Source organism: Cuculus canorus, chromosome W (assembly GCF_017976375.1).
Source record: "Cuculus canorus isolate bCucCan1 chromosome W, bCucCan1.pri, whole genome shotgun sequence".
In the NCBI taxonomy this organism is placed as follows: domain Eukaryota; kingdom Metazoa; phylum Chordata; class Aves; order Cuculiformes; family Cuculidae; genus Cuculus; species Cuculus canorus.
Genome location: NC_071440.1, coordinates 123,428 through 142,142, shown reverse-complemented (window position 1 = coordinate 142,142; position 18,715 = coordinate 123,428). Strand labels below are relative to the sequence as shown.

The following is an 18,715-nucleotide window of genomic DNA, read 5'->3' as shown; positions in this document are numbered from 1 at the left end:
GTGTAAAAGCAGAAAGGTTTGTGTGGACAGGGGGTCAGAGACGAGTCAAGTTTTGAATTATTGTTGTCAGTTTTGTGAGTGATCCTTGAGAGTCAGTGGAGTCAGGTTGTCTGAAACGGTTTGTGTGGAAGTTACAGAAAGGAAGAGCTAGAAAGTAGTTTTTGCAATGGGGACAAAGCCAAGCAAAGAACTGGGGGGGAGGGGGCCTCAGTGAGTAAGAAGAAGATTACAATACCATTTTGCAACAAATGTTGTTTTTAAAGAGAGAGGGAAAGTGGAATGAAGTGGTGTCACCCTCCGAAACCATCCGGAGTGGCAAAGGGACTGAGGGATTGTGCCGCCTCAGGACCTTATGGTACTCGTCCTTGAGCAGGAAAATAACAAAGAATTTAAAGGTAAACTGAGGCGGTGTTACTCGGTGTGCAGTATTGGGCAAAGGTGCACTAGAATAAATAAAAAAACCCTAAAAGTGGGCGCAGAACTCAACTCACCTGGATATTTGGTAATCAACTTGCAAAGGATCTTGAGGCCTGGGAAGCCCCACACGAGGAAGGGAAACTGTTGCAGTAGGTAGACGATACTCTGCCATCAAGACAACGCTTGCATGACCTGGACAGTGAGTCTGTTAAACTTTTTGGGGCTCCAGGGATACCGGGTATCTAAAAGAAGGCCCAAATATTGCAACGCGAGGTGATCTATTTGGGCTTTGAAATCAGCGCTGGACGAAGAACTTCGAGATAGGCATGAAAAGAGGCAATATACCAAACTCCGAGACTCCAAACAGTGAAGGAGTTATGAACTTTCTTGAGGATGACTGGTTGGTGTCAGCTATAGATCTATAACTATGGGCTGCTTGCTAAACCTCTGTATGCACTAACCACCACACAACAGAAATACCTTCAATGGAGCAAAGAGGCTATGCAAGCCTTTGAACAGCTGAAGAAAGCCCTGATGTCGGCCCCAGCCTTAGGACTTCCAGATGTGAATAAGCCATTTTTTCCTTTTCTCTCATGAGAAGCAAGGGATTGCCCTAGGGCCTGGCAGTTGCGGTCGTCGTGCCAAACATCCAGGAGGCACGAAGACTTACCCTGGGCCAGAAAATGACTGTATTAGTCTCCCATACAGCATCTTCAGTACTGGAAGCGAAAGGTGGGCACTGGCTTTCTGCACAAAGGTTCCTACAATACCAAGCTATAATAGTGGAACATGATGATGTGGGAATTGTGGTTACTAACATCATCAACCCAGCTTCTTTTCTCAGTGGAAATACAGGAGAACTAGTGCACCAGGACTGCTTAGAGATCATTGAGGCCACATACTTGAGCCGTTCAGACCTGAAAGACAGTCCCATGGAAGACGCGGAGAGCTGGTTCATGGATGGAAACAGCTATGTCTTAAGCGGTAAAAGACATGCCGGGGCAAAAACATCAAGCATGCAGAAGGATTCTGAGACTGCTGGAAGCATTCCTAAAGTGAGGTAAAAACAGAAGGGGCTTTGATCCCTGACAGGCAAATCTCCCTAGAAGGTAAGACAGAATATACCAATGAAGATCAGAAGCTTATCACAGACTTGGAAAGGTCATATAATAAAGAGGGGTGGGCCCTCACCCCACAAGGGAAATTATTTTTCTCACTATCATAGTTATAATCCAGGGAAAGGAGAGCACCTCTAGCCAAAAGAATACTGAGTGGCCTTGGTCCCAAGATTTTATTTGGTATACTGGAGTCATGGGAAATATTCTGATCAAAAGGGTTTAAAGCTATCAGCTGTGGTTATGCATGAAAATCAAGTATATGTGAGGCAAGAAAGGAATGCGGGTAGAGAACAGGGGATTTGACAACTTCAGGGGACTGTAGGAGAAGAAATCAAAGTAGGATGCTGAATGGTTAATAGGACTATCCAGAAAAAGACATCCCAAATTACTATCTCGACTACTCCTACAGATAAGAACACAAAGACCTGTATTTCCAATGAATTAGACTGTTGGCATAATTTTACATTAGTACAGACCGTTAAGGTGGTTTGTCTCTGGGCCTGTAATGCCTTCTGTATTAGCTTTAGGAACTAATCAGTTATCAGAAGTGTTACCAAAGTAGGAAAAGGTGGAAGAATAGCACCATGAATTAATAAGTAAATGCACTCGGTGTGAAGTTTCAATCCTGGTAGACTCTGGTAAATTTTACCTATGACCCTGTCACTAATACGGCCACAGCCTTTGTGTTGAGCATACATAACTCTTCAATATATGTAATCCACCCCATCATTGCATTAGGATTAAACCATGATAAAACTGTGCTCTGTCCTTCCGAACATAGAACATGGGCATGAATGGTGAATGGGAAATGGCAAACTGTAAGTTTCGAGTCTTGCATTACACGAGAACAACTAGGATTCATTTGCAAAAGTAATACAATCAATGCTCAAGACATCTGCCTCAACACTGGGCAAAGCATCTGTCACTTTGAGATCCATCCAGATGCTAATCAAAGGACCATAATTGTATATATGGGCCAGGGTTGTGTGTTTGAGAACTGCTTGTACCTCTGTAGTAATAGATGAGATAATTATGGATAGTAAGAATCACTCCAATTTCTATATTTGTAATTTTGTTAAGATTGTTGGGTGTGACTTTTCTTATTTAGCACCAGTCGTATCCCATCAACTGATAAAATCCAATTATACAATGCTTCACAAATTATCACCTGTACCTATTGGAATGAATCTTACATTGGTGAAACAATTAATGAACCATCAGAATTTGGTCAAAATTTTGAATGAGGTCCAAGAAAATGGGAAAAAGACCCTGATAACAGTCCACCATGACACAGAGGAAATAAATAGGATCCTAAAAAGGGTAAAAGAAGATATGAGCCATCGTTGGTGGGAGGTGCTGTTTGGATGGTCCCCTACTGTGACTGGTATTCTAAATAAGTTGTGTCACCACATTATTTTCCTTCTGATGCTAGTTTTAGTTAGCTTTGTTTTCTCTGCTATGTTGTGTATTTGGAATTGTAGAATGCTACAACGACTAACAATTTTGACTTCTATGAAGATGCGTTAAAAAGTAATTTTCAAGCAAAATATCATCCAATACTCCTTTGAGAGTTAGATCATGCATCTGGCAAATGAGGAGGAGAACCCCCTTGCACCACAGCGCTGGAAATAAACATACCTGCTTTATAACTCAATTTTGGGTTATATGATTTGATTCCGCAAAACAAGCCCTACTACTGATCTTGGTGGGTTGTGCTGGAAAAATATCAAGACATTTCATGACAGGAAAATTTGCTGGAAATGATAATAAAAAACTAGTTGCACTGTCCAGGGAGGTTATTCTCCCTCTGTACTCAGCACTGGTTGGACCGCACCTTGAATACTGTGTTCAGTTCTGGGCCCCTCACCACAAGAAGGATGTTGAGGCTCTGGAGCTTGTCCAGAGAAGAGCAACAAAGCTGGTGAGGGGGCTGGAGAACAAGTCTTACGAGGAGCGGCTGAGAGAGCTGGGGTTGTTTAGCCTGGAAAAGAGGAGGCTGAGGGGAGACCTTATTACTCTCTACAACTACCTGAAAGGAGGTTGTGGAGAGGAGGGAGCTGGCCTCTTCTCCCAAGTGACAGGGGACAGGACAAGAGGGAATGGCCTGAAGCTCCGCCAGGGGAGGTTCAGGTTGGATATCAGAAAAAAATTCTTCACAGTAAGAGTCATTAGGCACTGGAACAGGCTGCCCAGGGAGGTGGTCGAGTCGCCTTCCCTGGAGGTGTTTAAGGAACGGGTGGATGAAGTGCTTAGGGACATGGTTTAGGGAGTGTTAGGAATGGTTGGACTCGATGATCCAGTGGGTCCTTTCCAATCTTGTGATTCTGTGATTCTGTGTGATTCTGTCTGGACTAAATGAAAGACCAACAGCTCTGCTGGGCATGGAGCAGGAGTTCAGACTCTTATGGAACTTTCAACAGCTCACAAGGTTTGCTGTTATGAAGACCAAGAGGAAGTTGAATTAAATCTCTTCTCATTGTTTGCCTGTAAAGTATCCACTGACTTCGTATTTTCCGTACTCACTCCCTGATTGAGCCCACAAAGGATGAATTGTGCTTGACAAACCTGACTGCCTTTTATGATGAAATAGCTCACTCAGTGGATGAGAGGAGAACTGTGAACATCATCTACCTTGATTTTTAGAACAGTCTTTGAAATTATCTCCAACACCACCCTTGTTGACGAGCTGGCAAGATTTGGACTGGAAAGATGGACTACAAGATGGGTAGAAAACTGGCTAAACAGAGCCATTAATTACCACCTTTTGAGGTAAGAAAAGTTAGATTGGCAAGTAGTCATGAATGGCATTGATTCTGGGTCTGATAGTATTCAATATCCTTATAAATTATCTGTATGACAGTATTGAATACACTCTCACCAATCTTGTAGATGACACAAAGTGGGTAGAAGTAGGTATACCAGAAGGTAGAGAAACCTTACAGAGACCTTGAATGACTGGAAGACTGGACCAACAGGAATTGATTGAGGTTTAACAAACATAAATGTCAAGTACCACACCTGGAACAGAATAATCCCCAGCATCAGTACAGGCTGGGTTCTAAATAACTGGGATGGAACTCTGCTATAAAGTACTTGGGGATTTTGGTTGACAGCAAGCCGAATATGAGACAGCAGTGTGCCCTGGTAGCAATGAAGGCAAATCAACCCCTAAAAGGTAGTTATAGAGAAGATGGAGGTAGTCCCTTCATATGGATGTATGGTGACAGGACAAGAGGCAATGGGCATAAGTTACTTCAGGGGAAATTCCATTTAAATATAAGAAAATTCTTCACCATGAAAACAATTAAAGCATTGGAATAGGTTATCCAGAGAAGTGGAATCCCTTCTGAGGGGAACAGAGTATGCCAACTGGACCCAACCCACAGGGAAGTCTGCTGCCTCCCTGGGGCCAGGGTAAGAGATATTACCAGAAAACTGGTAATGCCCTCAGACTATTACCCACTAGTGTTTTTTCATGTAGGCAGTGAAGAGATAACAAGGAGACATCCTAAAGCAATCAAAAGGGATTTCTGAGCCCTGGGATGGTTGGTTAAATAGTCAGGTGCGCAGGTGGTATTTTCTTTAATCCTTTCAGTAACAGGGAAGAATATAGAACTGAGCAGGCAGATCCAGCTGGTCAACATGTGGTTCTGAGGTTGGTGTAATAGGCAGAATTTTGTTTTTTTCGACCATGGGATGGTCTATTCATCATCAAGTCTACTGTCGTCTGATGTCATGCACCTCTCTCAGAAGTGGAAAAGGGCTTTTGTACAAGAGCCATCAGGGCTGATTGATAGGGCTTTAAACTAGATTTGAAGGGGGAAAGGAGCAAAACCAGGCTGGTCAGGGACAAGCAATGGGAAGGCATGTCAACGTCTGAGGAGCTGTATCCTAGTTTCAGACTGTTCCATGAGGAGATGGGCACAGTGAACCACGCTTGAAGTGTTTTTGTATGAATGTGCACAGCATGAGGAATAAGCAGGAGGAACTGGAAGCCCTGGCCCAGTCCCAAAGATACGACATTATTGGCAGAAGTGAAATCTGGTGGGATGAGTCCTGTGCCTGGTGTGCCAGGATGGATGGTTACAGGCTCTTCAGGAAGGATAGACAGGGCAGGCGAGGCAGGAGGGTGGCATCGTATGTAGCAGAAGGGCTGGAATGCATGGAGCTTGCAGTTGGCGATGGCATAGTTTAGAGCCTCTGGGTAAGGATTAAGGGACAGACAATTGAAGCAGATGTCATCGTGGGAGTCTGCTCTAGGCCACCCAATCAGGACTAAGACACTGATGAATTATTCTTTAAGGAACTAAGGGATGCCTCCAAGTCATCTGCCCTTGTCCTCATGGGGGGCTTCAACTGGGAGTCCCACACAGCTGGGACAAACAGGTCCAGAAGAGTCCTAAACTCTCTGGACGATAACTTCATGGCACAGGTGCTGAAGGAACTGACCAGGAAAAGTGCCTTCCTTGATTTGTTGCTAGTTAACAAAGAGGGTCTCGTGGGTGAAGTGCTGATCGGAGGCTGCCTTGGCCACAGGGACCATGAAGCAATCAAGTTTAACATCTATGATAACACAAGGAAAACTGACAGCAAGACCTCAACTCTGGATATGAGGAAAGCAGAGTTCAGGTTGCTCAGGGAACTGCTTAGTAAGGTCCTCTAGGAAAAAGATTTGAAGACTCTGGGGTCCATCAGTGTTGGTCACTTTTTAAGCACCACCTCTTAAGAGCACAGGATCAGGCAATTCTGAAATACCGGAAGTCAAGCAGGTGACGCAGAAGCCAGCCCAGCTGAACAGGGATCTCCTACTGGAACTGAGGCATAAAAGGAAGGTGTATGGCCAGTGGAAAAAAAGGACAAGTGACATGGAAGGTCTAAAGGTATACTTACTGTTCACCATTGTAGGGCAAAAATTTGTGCACCGTGTGGGACAATAAAAAGGGCCTTTTAAAATATGTTAATAACAAAAGGCAGGGCAGAAATAACATTGGCTGAGTACTTGATGAGCATGGACACCTTATAAACAGGGATTTAGACAAAGCAGAGACATTTAATGCTTTCCTTGCCTCTGTCTTCAATACCGATGATGGGCTTGCCCCCCCCCCAACCCCAGAGCCCTGGGCTGGAGTACCAAGACTGTGCAAATGCTAAACTCCCAATCAACCTCACACTTGTGCGGGATTTGCTGATCCGTCTGGGTCCCTATAAGTCGATGGGATCTGATGGGGTTCATCCCAGGGTACTTAAAGAGGAGCTGGCTGAAGTCATAGTGAGACCTCTCTCAATTATTTTCCAATGCTCTTGGGAATCTGGAGAGATACCAGTTGACTGGAAGCTGGTAAATGTCCCTGTCTTCAAGAAGGGCAGCAGGGATGACCCCGGTAACTCCAGGCCTGTAAATCTTACTTCAGTGCCTGGTGAGATGATGGAGAAGATTATTCTGGGAGCCATTGAAAAACACCTAAAAGACAGTACAGTCATTGGTCCCAGCCAGCATGGGTTCACAAGGGGAAGGTCCTGCCTTAAAAACTTCATTTCCTTCTATGACAAAGTTACCCACCTAGTTGACCAAGGAAAACCAGTTGACATAATCTTTCTGGATTTCAGCAAGGCCTTTGATACTCTCACAGCATCCTCCTGAACAAAGTGTCCAGCATCCAGCTGGATAAACATACAATGCAGTGAGTGAGCAATTGGCTGATGGGTTGGGCTCAAGGGGTCACAGTGAATGAGGTGACATCAGGCTGGCAACCAGTCACTAGCAGGGTTCCACAGGGATCCATCTTAGGACTAGTATTCTTCAAAGTCTTCATAAATGACCTGGACGCAGGACTCGAAGATTTACTGACCAAATTTCCTGATGACACGAAACTAGGGGGAGATGTTGACACTCTTGAGGGCAGAGAGGCCCTGCCGAGGGATCTGAACAAACTGGAGAGCTGGGCAATCACCAACTGCATGAAGTTTAACAAGGGCAATTGCCAGGTTTTGCTCCTGGGACACAGCAACCCTGGATGTGCATACAGTCTGGGGAGCAAGAGGCTGGTGAGCAGCCCTGCGGAAAGGGATCTGGTTGACAGCAAGTTGAACATGAGCCAAGTGTGTCTTGGCAGCCAAGAGGGCAACCATGTCCTGGGGTGCATCCAGCACGACATTGCTAGCAAGTTGAGGAAGGTGATTGTCCCATTCTACTCTGCACTGGTGTGGCCCCACCTCGAGTACTGTGTACAGTTTTGGGTGCTGCAGTACAAAAAGAATCTAAAGCTACTGGAGAGTGTCCAGAGGAGGCCACAACGTTGGTGAATGGTCTAGAGAGGGAGTCATATGAGGAGTGGCTGAAGTCACTTGGTCTGTTCAGCCTGGAGGAGACTGAAGGGAGACCTCATCACAGTCTACAGCTTCCTCACAAGGGAAGGAGGAGGAGCAGGTGCTGAGCTCTTCTATCTGGTGACCAATGATAGAACCCCAGGGAATGGCAAGAAGATGTGCCAGGGGAGGGTTAGGTTGAATAGTAGGAAAAGGTATCAGAGGGTGGTGGAGTACTGGAACAGGCTCCCCAGGGAAGTAGTCATGGTGCCAAGTCTAACAATATTCAAGAAGCATTTGGAAAATGCACTCAGACACATGGTATAAATTTTGGAGTTGTCCTGTGCAGGGATAGGAGTTGGACTCAATGATCCTTATGGGTCTCTTCCAACTTGGGTCATTCTGTGATTCTCCCTTGATGGAAATATTCAAGACCTGGCTTGACAGGGCCCTGGATAACCTAATCTAAAGTCCTGTGACCATCAAACGGTTGGACCAGATGATCTCCAGAAGTCCCTTCCAATGCAGACTTTCTATGATCCTATGAATCTAAGTTAAATCTCTCAGAGGAACTGATCGAGCAGAGTAGGTGACACATGACAGAACACTCTCATTGGCAAACTGGAAACATCCTGCTGGCCATAACGCTTAATGTTGCAGCTCAGTAAGAATCAACTTCTGTAGTTATTCAATAAGAGGCAAATAGTCTTAATTTCAACTGCATGCTGCTTAATCAGGGACTTGGGATGCCACCATTTTGAAAGCTATAATGTAAGTTAGAGATCTATAACTAGTTTCTTGCTTTGCTGGAGGGCTTTTTTTTGCATAGGAGAGACATTAATACAGAAAATGAATCAAAAACTTCAGTCTTCTGACTTTATACAATGTACTGTTTCCTCTACCTGGTGAATAAATGTGCTTAAACCACAGCTTAAGGCTGTCCTTGTTTTATAAATCCAAATGGCTATAAGTAAGGAAGACTATCTGAGACTGTGCAACATCCCTCAATCCTGTCTTCACAGCAGCACCTTCTTTTCTGTACACATTAAACCCTATCAAAATCCTCTGCTTTAGCTGCCACAATTAGACACAGCAATAGGTTTTAAGCTGGATATATACACCAGAAAGAAAAATTTTAAGAAAATACCTTAATTCCATAACTTACTGGATGCTGCGTGCCTGAGAAAAATCCTTGCCCTTCCCTCAGAAGTCTATAAAACTCTTTAAATGATAAATTTTCATTTGCATTAAAACCTTTATTCTGTTTTACCTCCCTCTAACACTCCAGTGAGCATATATTCACATCCCTTCCTACTACAGTTTTGTTTCAGCAGCACAAAGGGTCAAGGGTGCTTTGTGCAACTGAAGCTACAGCTATAAAACCCACAGATCTGGTGTCACATGTTCAGGAGGTAATCACCCCTGCTTCCTAGCATTTGATCAGAAACAGCTCTGTAAGGTTAGCACAACTGCTTGAATCTAAGAAGTGCTACTCTAGTGTTGCACCTCAACATTCTTAGCATTGTCTACTTTTGCTGGAAGTTTGCCTAACCAGGCCCAGCAAGATCTCCCTCATGTTTTTTTTTCGTCAGACCTTCTCCACTTAATCTTGGGCACAACCGCAAGCCAGAGAACACTATCTCACAAGATATGCCTAAGTCAGTATTTGAGCCCCAGGGAGGGGAAGTGAGCAAGCAGCTGTGTGGGGCTCAGTTGCCATCCAGAGTTAACCCACAACAGCAGGAGTCTCAGCCCAGAGCACTGCAAAAGCTCTCTTCTGAGAGTTAATAGAATAGGAATCTCTAATCATGACTTTAGCTAGATTAAAAGAAAAAAAAAAGGGAGGGGGGAGTGTCTTAAAGAGAAAATAAACACTCTATTTTTTTTTCTTGTGAGAAGAAATGGAGAAGAATTTCAAGCAAGCAGTCAATGGATATTTTTAAGGCTCTAGAGTTATTTGGTGCATCCTACCACAGTGTTTATGATAGCAAGCACTTTTGAAACATACATAGGAAACAATCTTGACCAAGGTCCAAGTTGCAAATGAGTCTAACTCTTGCCAAATACGTACTTCATGACTGTTGACATCTCTAGAGGAAAAGCTTAAAAAGAATTTTAAATCTGTCCCACTTCTATGTTGGTCAACTTTATAGTTCACAGAAAAGAAGATTTACTTAGACCTGATCTATTAAACATACCTGAGCTCATATACAGAGAAAAAACTTAATTGATCAATCTGAAAGAGTGATGTTCTGTTCAGCATTCTCTTTGTCAGATATAGATATATACAGGGACATCTTTACCTCTGTGCAGAACTATATGATCAATCATGTTAAGTTTGTATTTGGTGTGATATAGGCAAAGAGGACAACGAAGGTCTTTGGATCCTTCCTCAGGAACTGCTGAATGCCCAGCTTCCACGTGCATAGTAAAAGCAGATCTGTGAAATGGGAGGGAGACATAGAAGCAGTCAGAAGAGGCATGTATGGAACGCTGAAGTGTCACAGCTATATTACAGAAGTGGTGTATAAAATGGTACAGATATTACTCAGCTTTCTCTTCATAAAGCCACATGGCATTTCAGCAGGACTACTCACATGGATATCACATATCCCTAAGTAAAGGAACACACATTCTGCACAAGTTATTCTTTTGCAGTGATTGTTCTGTATCACATTGCTACAATTAGGATGGCAAAAGTATTTCAAATCTTTGTGCTTGTTATTTGTTTGCCTTTGGCAAAGAGAGATATTTTAGCAAGTTCAGTAATCCTTTCGATGGTCCTTCAACTTTGAAGGGTGAAAAAAAACTTATTTCTGATCGCAAAAAAAAAAAACCAACCTCAACAGCCTCTCTATTTTAGGATTAGCCCCACAGCAGTTGAAATGTTTAGATTCAAGATATGAAATAGACTTGCACCTACAATAAGTATGATACCAAGCTGATAAGTTTGAAGGCTTGAAAATGCAAGTCTGAGAATACTCCACAAATGAACAGTACTTTGTACAACAAATCTCATACCATTAGCTGCATACTTAAAAGATACAAGAAACTTGCATGCAGAGGAAAATTAACTATGCACCTATGAAGCCACAAAGTCAAGTACTAAAACTAGAGGTGTTTATAATCTTGGGGGAATTAATTAGATTCTTTATTTCCTGGGGTAGTGCTAAAGCATGCAAGAGCTAAGCTGCTGGCTGCATTAAATTACAGAATTTAAAGTCCCTTTGAAAGTTCTCCAAGTCTGTTAGTTTGAATGAAAAACAAGTTACTAACACAACTGGCTTTGGGCCTGATCCAATGATCATTGAAATCAATAGGTGATTTTATCAACTTCAGAGGATGCTTTTGCATGTTTAATTTCCTATGGTGACTGGAAGTTTTTTTTTAAAGAGAGCTCAAGTGTATGTTGCACATTTAAAGATAAAAGGCTTAATCCCAGAAAATTTGAGAAGCTACAATAAAGAATACAACTCTCTTTATGCAACTATGAACATATGTAATTGTAGCAATTTTGTTTAATCCTGGTAGGAGAAAAGGGCAATAGGAAAATGTGAAAAGATACATTGGACTTGTCAAGAGTTGGAAATGCTTAAAACAAATGATAATCTGAAGCAGCAATAGTAATCTGGAATTAAACAGAAATTTATGCAATGTAACTGGCAAGGAACTGAAGCAACAAAGCCTGATCCCTTATTGCTGTATAACTTGAGGCTGTTCTTGTATGAGGTCTTTCGTGTCTAATGTCCAGCACATAGATAGACATGCACACAATACAGTGGGCGAACAATTGGCTGAAGAGTCAGGCTCAAGGAGTTGTAGTAAATGGGTTAACATCTGGCTGGTGGCCAGTCACTAGTCGAGTTCCCCAGGGCTCAATTTTCATAGAATGATAGAATCATAGAAGCATACAATGGATTTGTTTAGCAAGGACCTTAAAGATCATCCAGTTCCAATCTCCCTGTCATGGGCAGGGACATGTCCCACTAGATCAGGTTGCTCAAAGACTCATCCAACCTGACCTCGAATACCTCCAGGGATGGGGAATCCACGACTTCTCTGGGCAATCTGTTCCAGTGCCTCACCACTGTCACAGTAAAAAATTTCATCCTAATATCTAGTCTAAATCTCCCCTCTTTCAGCTTAAAACCATTACCCCTCATCCTGTCCCTGCACTCCCTGATAAGGAGCCTCTCCTCAGCTTTCTGATAGGCCCCCTTTAAGTACTGGAAGGCTGCAATAAGTTCTCCCTGGAGCCTTCTCTTCTCTAGGCTAAAAAAGCTCAACTTTCTCAGCCTGTCCTTATATGGGAGGTGCTCCTTCCCTCTGATCATCTTCATGACCTTCTCTGGACTCACTCCAACAGATCCATGTCCTTCCTGTGCTGAGGACTCCAGAACTGAACGCAGTACACTAGGTGATGTCTCACAAGAGCAGAGCAGAGGGGGAGAATCATCTCCCTCTACTTGCTGGTCACACTTCTTTTGATGCAGCCCAGGATACATCTGGCCTTCTGGGCTGCAATTGCACATTGCCGGCTCACATCCAGCTTTTCATCCATGAGTACCCTCAAGTTGTGCTTGAAATTGCCCAGACCCAGATGCAGTGACTTCCACTTGGCCTTGTTGAATTTCATGAAGTTCGCACAACCTCACCTCTCAAGTCTGTCAAGGTCCCTCTGGATGGCATCCCTTCCCTCCAGCATGTTGACCACATCACACAACTTGGTGTTATTGGCAAACTTGCTGAGGGTGCCCTCAATCCCAGTGTCCATGTCACTGACAAAGATGTTGAGTGCACACAGTTTGGCATCAATATTCAAATAGGAGGAGCTGTCGATTCCCTCGAGAGACCTTGCAGAGAGATCTGGATAGATTAGAGTACCGGACCATCACCAACCGTATGAAATTTAAAAAGGACAAATGCCGGATTCTGCACCTGGGACAATGTAATCCTGCATGTATGTATTGATTGGGGGACATGAAGCTGGAGTGCAGACCTGCAGAAAGGCCCTGGGAATTTTGGTTGATGCCAAACTCAATATGAGTCAACAATGGGCCCTCGCAGACAAAAGGGCCAACTGTATCCTGGGGTGGATTAAGCACATTATAGCTAACCAGTCAAAATAAGTGATTGTCCCACTATACTCAGCAGTGGTGAAGCCTCACCTCTAGAACTGTGTACAGTTTTGGGGACCATGATGTAAGAATAATATGAAAATATTAGAATGTGTCCAAAGGAGGGCAATAAAGATGGTGAAAGGATTAGAGGGCATGACTTGTGAGGAAAGGCTGAGGATACTAGGTTTGTACAGCTTAGAGAAGAGGAGACTCGAGGGGGTGACCTCATTGCTGTCTACAACTTCCTCATGATGGGGAATGGAGAGGGAGGTGCTGATGCCTTTTCTCTGATGTCTGGTGATAGGACTCAAGGGAATGGCTTAAAGCTGAGTCAGGGAAGTTCAGATTGGATATTTGGAAAATGTTCTTCACTGAGAGGGTGGTCAAGCATTGGAACAACTCCCCAGAGAAGTGGTCATGGCACCAATCCTGTCAGTGTTTGGACAACACTCTTAGATATATACTTTAATTTTTAGATTGCCCTGTGTGGAGTCAGATTCAACGGTCCTTGTGGGTCCATTCCAAAACAGGATATTCTATGATTCTATCATTCTGTTAGGAAAGGCTGAGCATAATTCTTCAGTAGAGCCTCTCTTCTGTACTCAGTCACACTATCTATTTTCACAAATCTCAGATTCACTGAATCACAGAATTGTTTAGGTTGGAAAAGACCTTTAAGATCATAGAGTCCAACTGCAGACCTAACACTACCGAGTCCACCACTCAACCATGTCCCTAAGCACTACATCTCTTTTAAATCCCTCCTGTGGTGGTGACTCCACCACTTCCCTGGGCAGCCTGTTCCAATTCTTGCAACCCTTTCCGGGAAGAAATTTTTCCTAATATCCAGTCTAAATCTTCCCTTGCGCAACTTGAAGCCATTTCCTCTCATCCTATCACCTGTTACTTGGGAGAAGAGAACAACACCCACCTCGTTGCAACCTCCTTTCAGATAATTGTAGAGCCATGAGGTCTTCGTTCAGCCTCCTTTTCTCCAAGCTAAACAGATCCAGGTCCCTCAGTAAAGCCTTTGACACAGTTTCTCACAGCATTCTGCTTCAGAAACTGTCAGCCTCTGGCCTGGACAGGCACACACTCTCACCAGAGAGTGGTAGTAAATGGAGTTAACTCCAGCTGGAGGCCAGTTACAAGTGGGGTTCCCCAGGGCTCAGTACTGGGTCCAGCTCTGTTCAATGTCTTTATCAATGACCTGGATGAAGGCATTGAGTGCACCCTCAGCAAGTTTGCAGATGACACTAAACTGGGAGGAAGTGTGGATCTGCTGGAGGGTAGGGAGGCTCTGCAGAGGGATCTGAACAGGCTGGACTGCTGGGCCGAGACCAATAGCATGAGGTTCAACAAGGCCAAATGCCGGGTCCTGCACTTGGGGCACAACAACCCTATGCAGTGCTACAGACTAGGGGAAGAGTGGCTTGCACGGAAGAGAAGGACCTGAGGGTGCTGGTTGACAGCTGTCTGAACATGAGCCAGCAGTGTACCCAGGTGGCCAAGAAGGCCAATGGAATATTGGCTTGTATCAGAAATGGGGTCACCAGCAGGTCCAGGGAGGTGATTCTCCCTCTGTACTCGGCACTGGTGAGACCGCACCTCGAATACTGTGTTCAGTTCTGGAGCCCTCACCACAAGAAGGATGTTGAGGCTCTGGAGCGTGTCCAGAGAAGAGCAATGAAGCTGGTGAAGGGGCTGGAGAACAAGTCTTACGAGGAGCAGCTGAGAGAGCTGGGGTTGTTTAGCCTGGAGAAGAGGAGGCTGAGGGGAGACCTTATTACTCTCTACGACTACCTAAAAGGAGGTTGTGGAGAGGAGGGAGCTGGCCTCTTCTCCCAAGTGACAGGGGACAGGACAAGAGGGAATGGCCTGAAGCTCTGCCAGGGGAGGTTCAGGTTGGATATCAGAAAAAAATTCTTCACAGTAAGAGTCATTGGGCACTGGAACAGGCTGCCCAGGGAGGTGGTCGAGTCGCCTTCCCTGGAGGTGTTTAAGGAAAGGGTGGATGAAGTGCTTAGGGACATGGTTTAGGGAGTGTTAGGAATGGTTGGACTCGATGATCCAGTGGGTCCTTTCCAACCTGGTGATTCTGTGATTCAGCCACTCCTCATAAGACTTCACCACTTTCGTTGCCCTTCTCTGGACACCTCAATATCTTTCATGTAGTGAGAGGGCCAAAACTGAACACAGCATTTAAGGAGCAGCCTCACCAGTACTGAGTACAGGGGACAATAACTTCCCTAGTCTGGCTGGCCACACTATTGCTGATACAAGCCAAGATGCTGTTGGCCTTCTTTGCCACCTGGGCACAATGTGTCTCATATTCAGCTAGCTAGCTGTCAACCAACACCCCCAGGTCCTTTTCTGTCAGGCAACTTTCCATCCATTCATTCCCCAAGCCTGTAGTGCTGCATGGGGTTGTTGTGGCCCAAGTGCAGGACCTGGCCTTGTTGAATGCCATACAGTTGGCCTCGGCCCATCAATCCAGATCCCTCTGTAGAACCTTCCTTCCCTCGGTCAGATCAATACTCCCACCCAACTTGGCGTTGTCTGCAAACTGACTGAGGGTGCACTTGATCCTCTCATCCAGATCATTGATAAAGATATTAAACAGAACTGGCTCCAACACTGAGCCCTAGGGAACACCACTTGTGACCAGCTGCCAACTGGATTTAGCTCCATTCACCAGAACTCTTTGGACCAGCCAATATTTTACCCAGTGAAGAGTACGCCCATCCAAGCCATGAGCAAGCAGTTTCTTCAGGAGAATGTCGTGGGAATGTCCAGTCTGAACTTCCCCTGATGCAGTTTCTCCCCTGTCCTATTTACTGTAGTGAGTACAAACTAGTTCAGGTGTTTCTTTTGCTTTTCTCTTCAGCAGATGGTACAGGCTGTTGTAGGAATGAAGAAAAAGAATTACATAGATGCTGCTGTGAGCTTTTATGGCATTTCCCTGGTCACCATTGGTTGTGTTTCTCCTAGCTATAGCCAGTTCTCACAAAGATTGCATAAGTCTTTTTAAGTGCTAAAAAAAAAAAAATCCCATTAGAAGTTCAGCTTATTCGTTTTGCACAATACTTACTTAAAACCTGTATAAAAGGAACAATCTTTGCACTTGAAGAGTTTCTTCCCTCCATGTTTGTCACGGTAATGACGTCGAATGCTCTGTATGTAACCCGAGAAGAATTCACAAAATTCACAGTTAAGGATAGCTCCTGTTTTTTCCATTCCTGCAACAGTCCCAGGAAGTGGGGTTTGACCGATGTTATTGTTCTTGGCCAGAGCTGCAGACTGGTAGTGGTTCAACTGTTGCTGAACATCAGGAGGTTCCGAGTATGAAGAGTCTGTAAAGAAAGAGAGAAGGAAGTTGTCATTCCAGGTGGATCAATGACATTTAAAGATTCCAGGCCTGCTCCAGCAGGCAGCCTTCTGAAGAGATAAGAGGATTACCATTTCTTCATCTAACCTGATTTGTAAATCAGAAAGAAAAAGGAAATTGCTACAATATTTCCCTCCCCTTTATACAGTCCAACAGAAGACTGTCACACCATTTTAATGACATTTAAAAAAAACACAGACTAGATATGTTTCAGCACACAAACTAAAAAAAAATAGAATACTTGCTTAAAAAAAAAAAATGGAGGAGAATCTTGGAAGTTTCCTAATACATTGATTTGATTGTGGAAGTTAGTAATTCAGCTAATTTGTCCTATATAATCCACAACTGCCCATGAAAGATACAAGTAAAAGCAGATAAAGCACAGATGAATTCAGTGTGCCATTCCTGAAAAGATTACAAAAAGCTCTTTGCTTAATCTTTTTTAAAAGGAAAAAAAAAGATGGTTAAAAAAAAAAAAAAAGTCAGAATACAAAGTGCACCAGCCACCTCCTGTTTTGATGGATGCTTCATTTCCAAAGTATAATTCCCTGAGGCTTCATATCTATGAAGTCTCAAAAACATAGACTTAATACCATCCATTCTAACCAATCAGTAAAGAGAAACAAAAGGCAAACAGGCCAGTACAGCACTCAGTGTGTGAGTGCATTGTTGCAGGGGAGCTGGGACCATACTGTGTAACAGTTTTTTGAAGTTCCTGTACTACTTTCCAGGTGTATGGTCTCCAGTATATGCAGTAGCAATAATGACAGAAGAAAAGGTATCAATTGATACATGTACATACTTTTGTTGGCCAAATTCCGTAATATGAGTTATATCAGTTTGCCAGATTTGTAGGGCCTGTAAGCCTCTAGGATTTACTCCATAAACTGTTGGAAAATGTTGGCCTTGACAATCTGGACATGAGGCAATGATAGATCGAGCTTCAGTAGTAGAAAGTTGAAACTCTCTCTTGAGTGCTCTGTGACCCTGGTGAAAAAATTGATGAGAAGCAATTGCTTGTTGCATAATGTTTGGTACTGGTCCTAATGCTACTGCAGATACTAATTGGTCAGCCCGGGCATTTCCTTCTGCTATAAAACCAGGTAAGTCAGTATGGCTTTTTATGTGTAGAATATAACAGGGTAGGCTGCGTTTTTGTACGGTTTCCCACAGGAGCTTCATAACTCCAAACAACAGGTGGTTTGTCACTTGTCCAAGAACTGTTTTATCCAATCTCTGCACTAGGCCTGCAACATAAGCAGAGTCAGTTACCACATTTATGGCTTGTGGGAACTGTTGAAATGCCAATGTGACTGCTCGTAATTCCACCACTTGTGGGGAGCCTTGTTGATGCTCAATTAAATGTTGCCAATTTTGTCCATCAAACCATGGAACAGCAGCTTTTCCTGTTTTCCCAGACCCATCTGTGAAAACTGTGGATCCATCAACAGGTGCTGTTTGGCTTAACAATTTCTGTGCGATAGAGATTTGAGTTCCCAGTTTACAAAGTGGATGGGAAGGAAAATGATACGATATCTGGCCTGTAAAATTAAGTAGCGCAGCTTGAAGTGCAGAACTATTGGCAAGACGCCATTTAAAATATTGAACTTGTAGAGGAATAACAATACATTCTGGATCTCGTGCCAATAGTTCCACACATCGTGTTTGAATTTTTATCAGGCCAGTCCCTTCGAGCAATGATAGTAACGTCAGCCCCTGTGTCAAGCAGTCCAGATATTTGAATGGAATGTGGAAAAGCAGTGTTCATAACAAGGATACATTTCATTTGTGGTCTTGTGTCTGAGAGAGATTGTGACCAACAAATTTGAGGTGGTCCAGTGGATCCAAATCCCCCATCTCCACGGATGACTGTTTCTGTTTTAAAAACACTGCTTTTAAAAGGCACCAATTGTGCAATGCGAGTTCCCTCTTGTATTGTAACGGGGGGTGATAGTAGAAACCATTGCAAAAATCTGTCCTGTAAAATCCTCGTCAATTACTCCCACATGAACTAGAATGTTTTGTAAGCTAACACTGGAACATCCGATAAGTAAAAATGGCTCTCGAACTCCCTGTCTAATTGTTGCATATTTATCCTTCGTTGCAGCGATCTCGGCTGTTCTCATCAGTGCTTCAAGCCCTACTGTTTTTACCTGCTCAAGCACTGAAGGGTGCTACTGAGCTTGATGCTGTGGATTACTAAACTGCCCAGTTCCTGTTAAAACGTCTGCACCATTCCCATATCAAGGGTCTGACTGGGGGAGCTGCAGGTTCCGTATTGCCTGTGCACCTGCCCTTTGAGTCCAAATATTTCGAAAAACTGTGCACTGAACAGGCTGAAACATAATTTGTGCAATTTGGGCAAA

The 18,715-nt window shown here is 43.8% G+C and overlaps 1 protein-coding gene across 1 annotated transcript in view; it reads right to left on the bottom strand.

Moving 5' to 3' along the window:
* Positions 1-18,715, bottom strand: part of LOC128850274 (zinc finger protein 462-like) — a 79,051-nt gene that overhangs the window by 18,503 nt on the left and 41,833 nt on the right. The window contains exons 6-7 of the mRNA XM_054053291.1: positions 16,053-16,314; positions 10,145-10,281 (exon numbers count right to left, since the gene is read on the bottom strand). Of these exons, the coding sequence (XP_053909266.1) occupies positions 10,145-10,281; positions 16,053-16,314 (399 nt within the window). The remainder of the gene's footprint in view (positions 1-10,144; positions 10,282-16,052; positions 16,315-18,715) is intronic.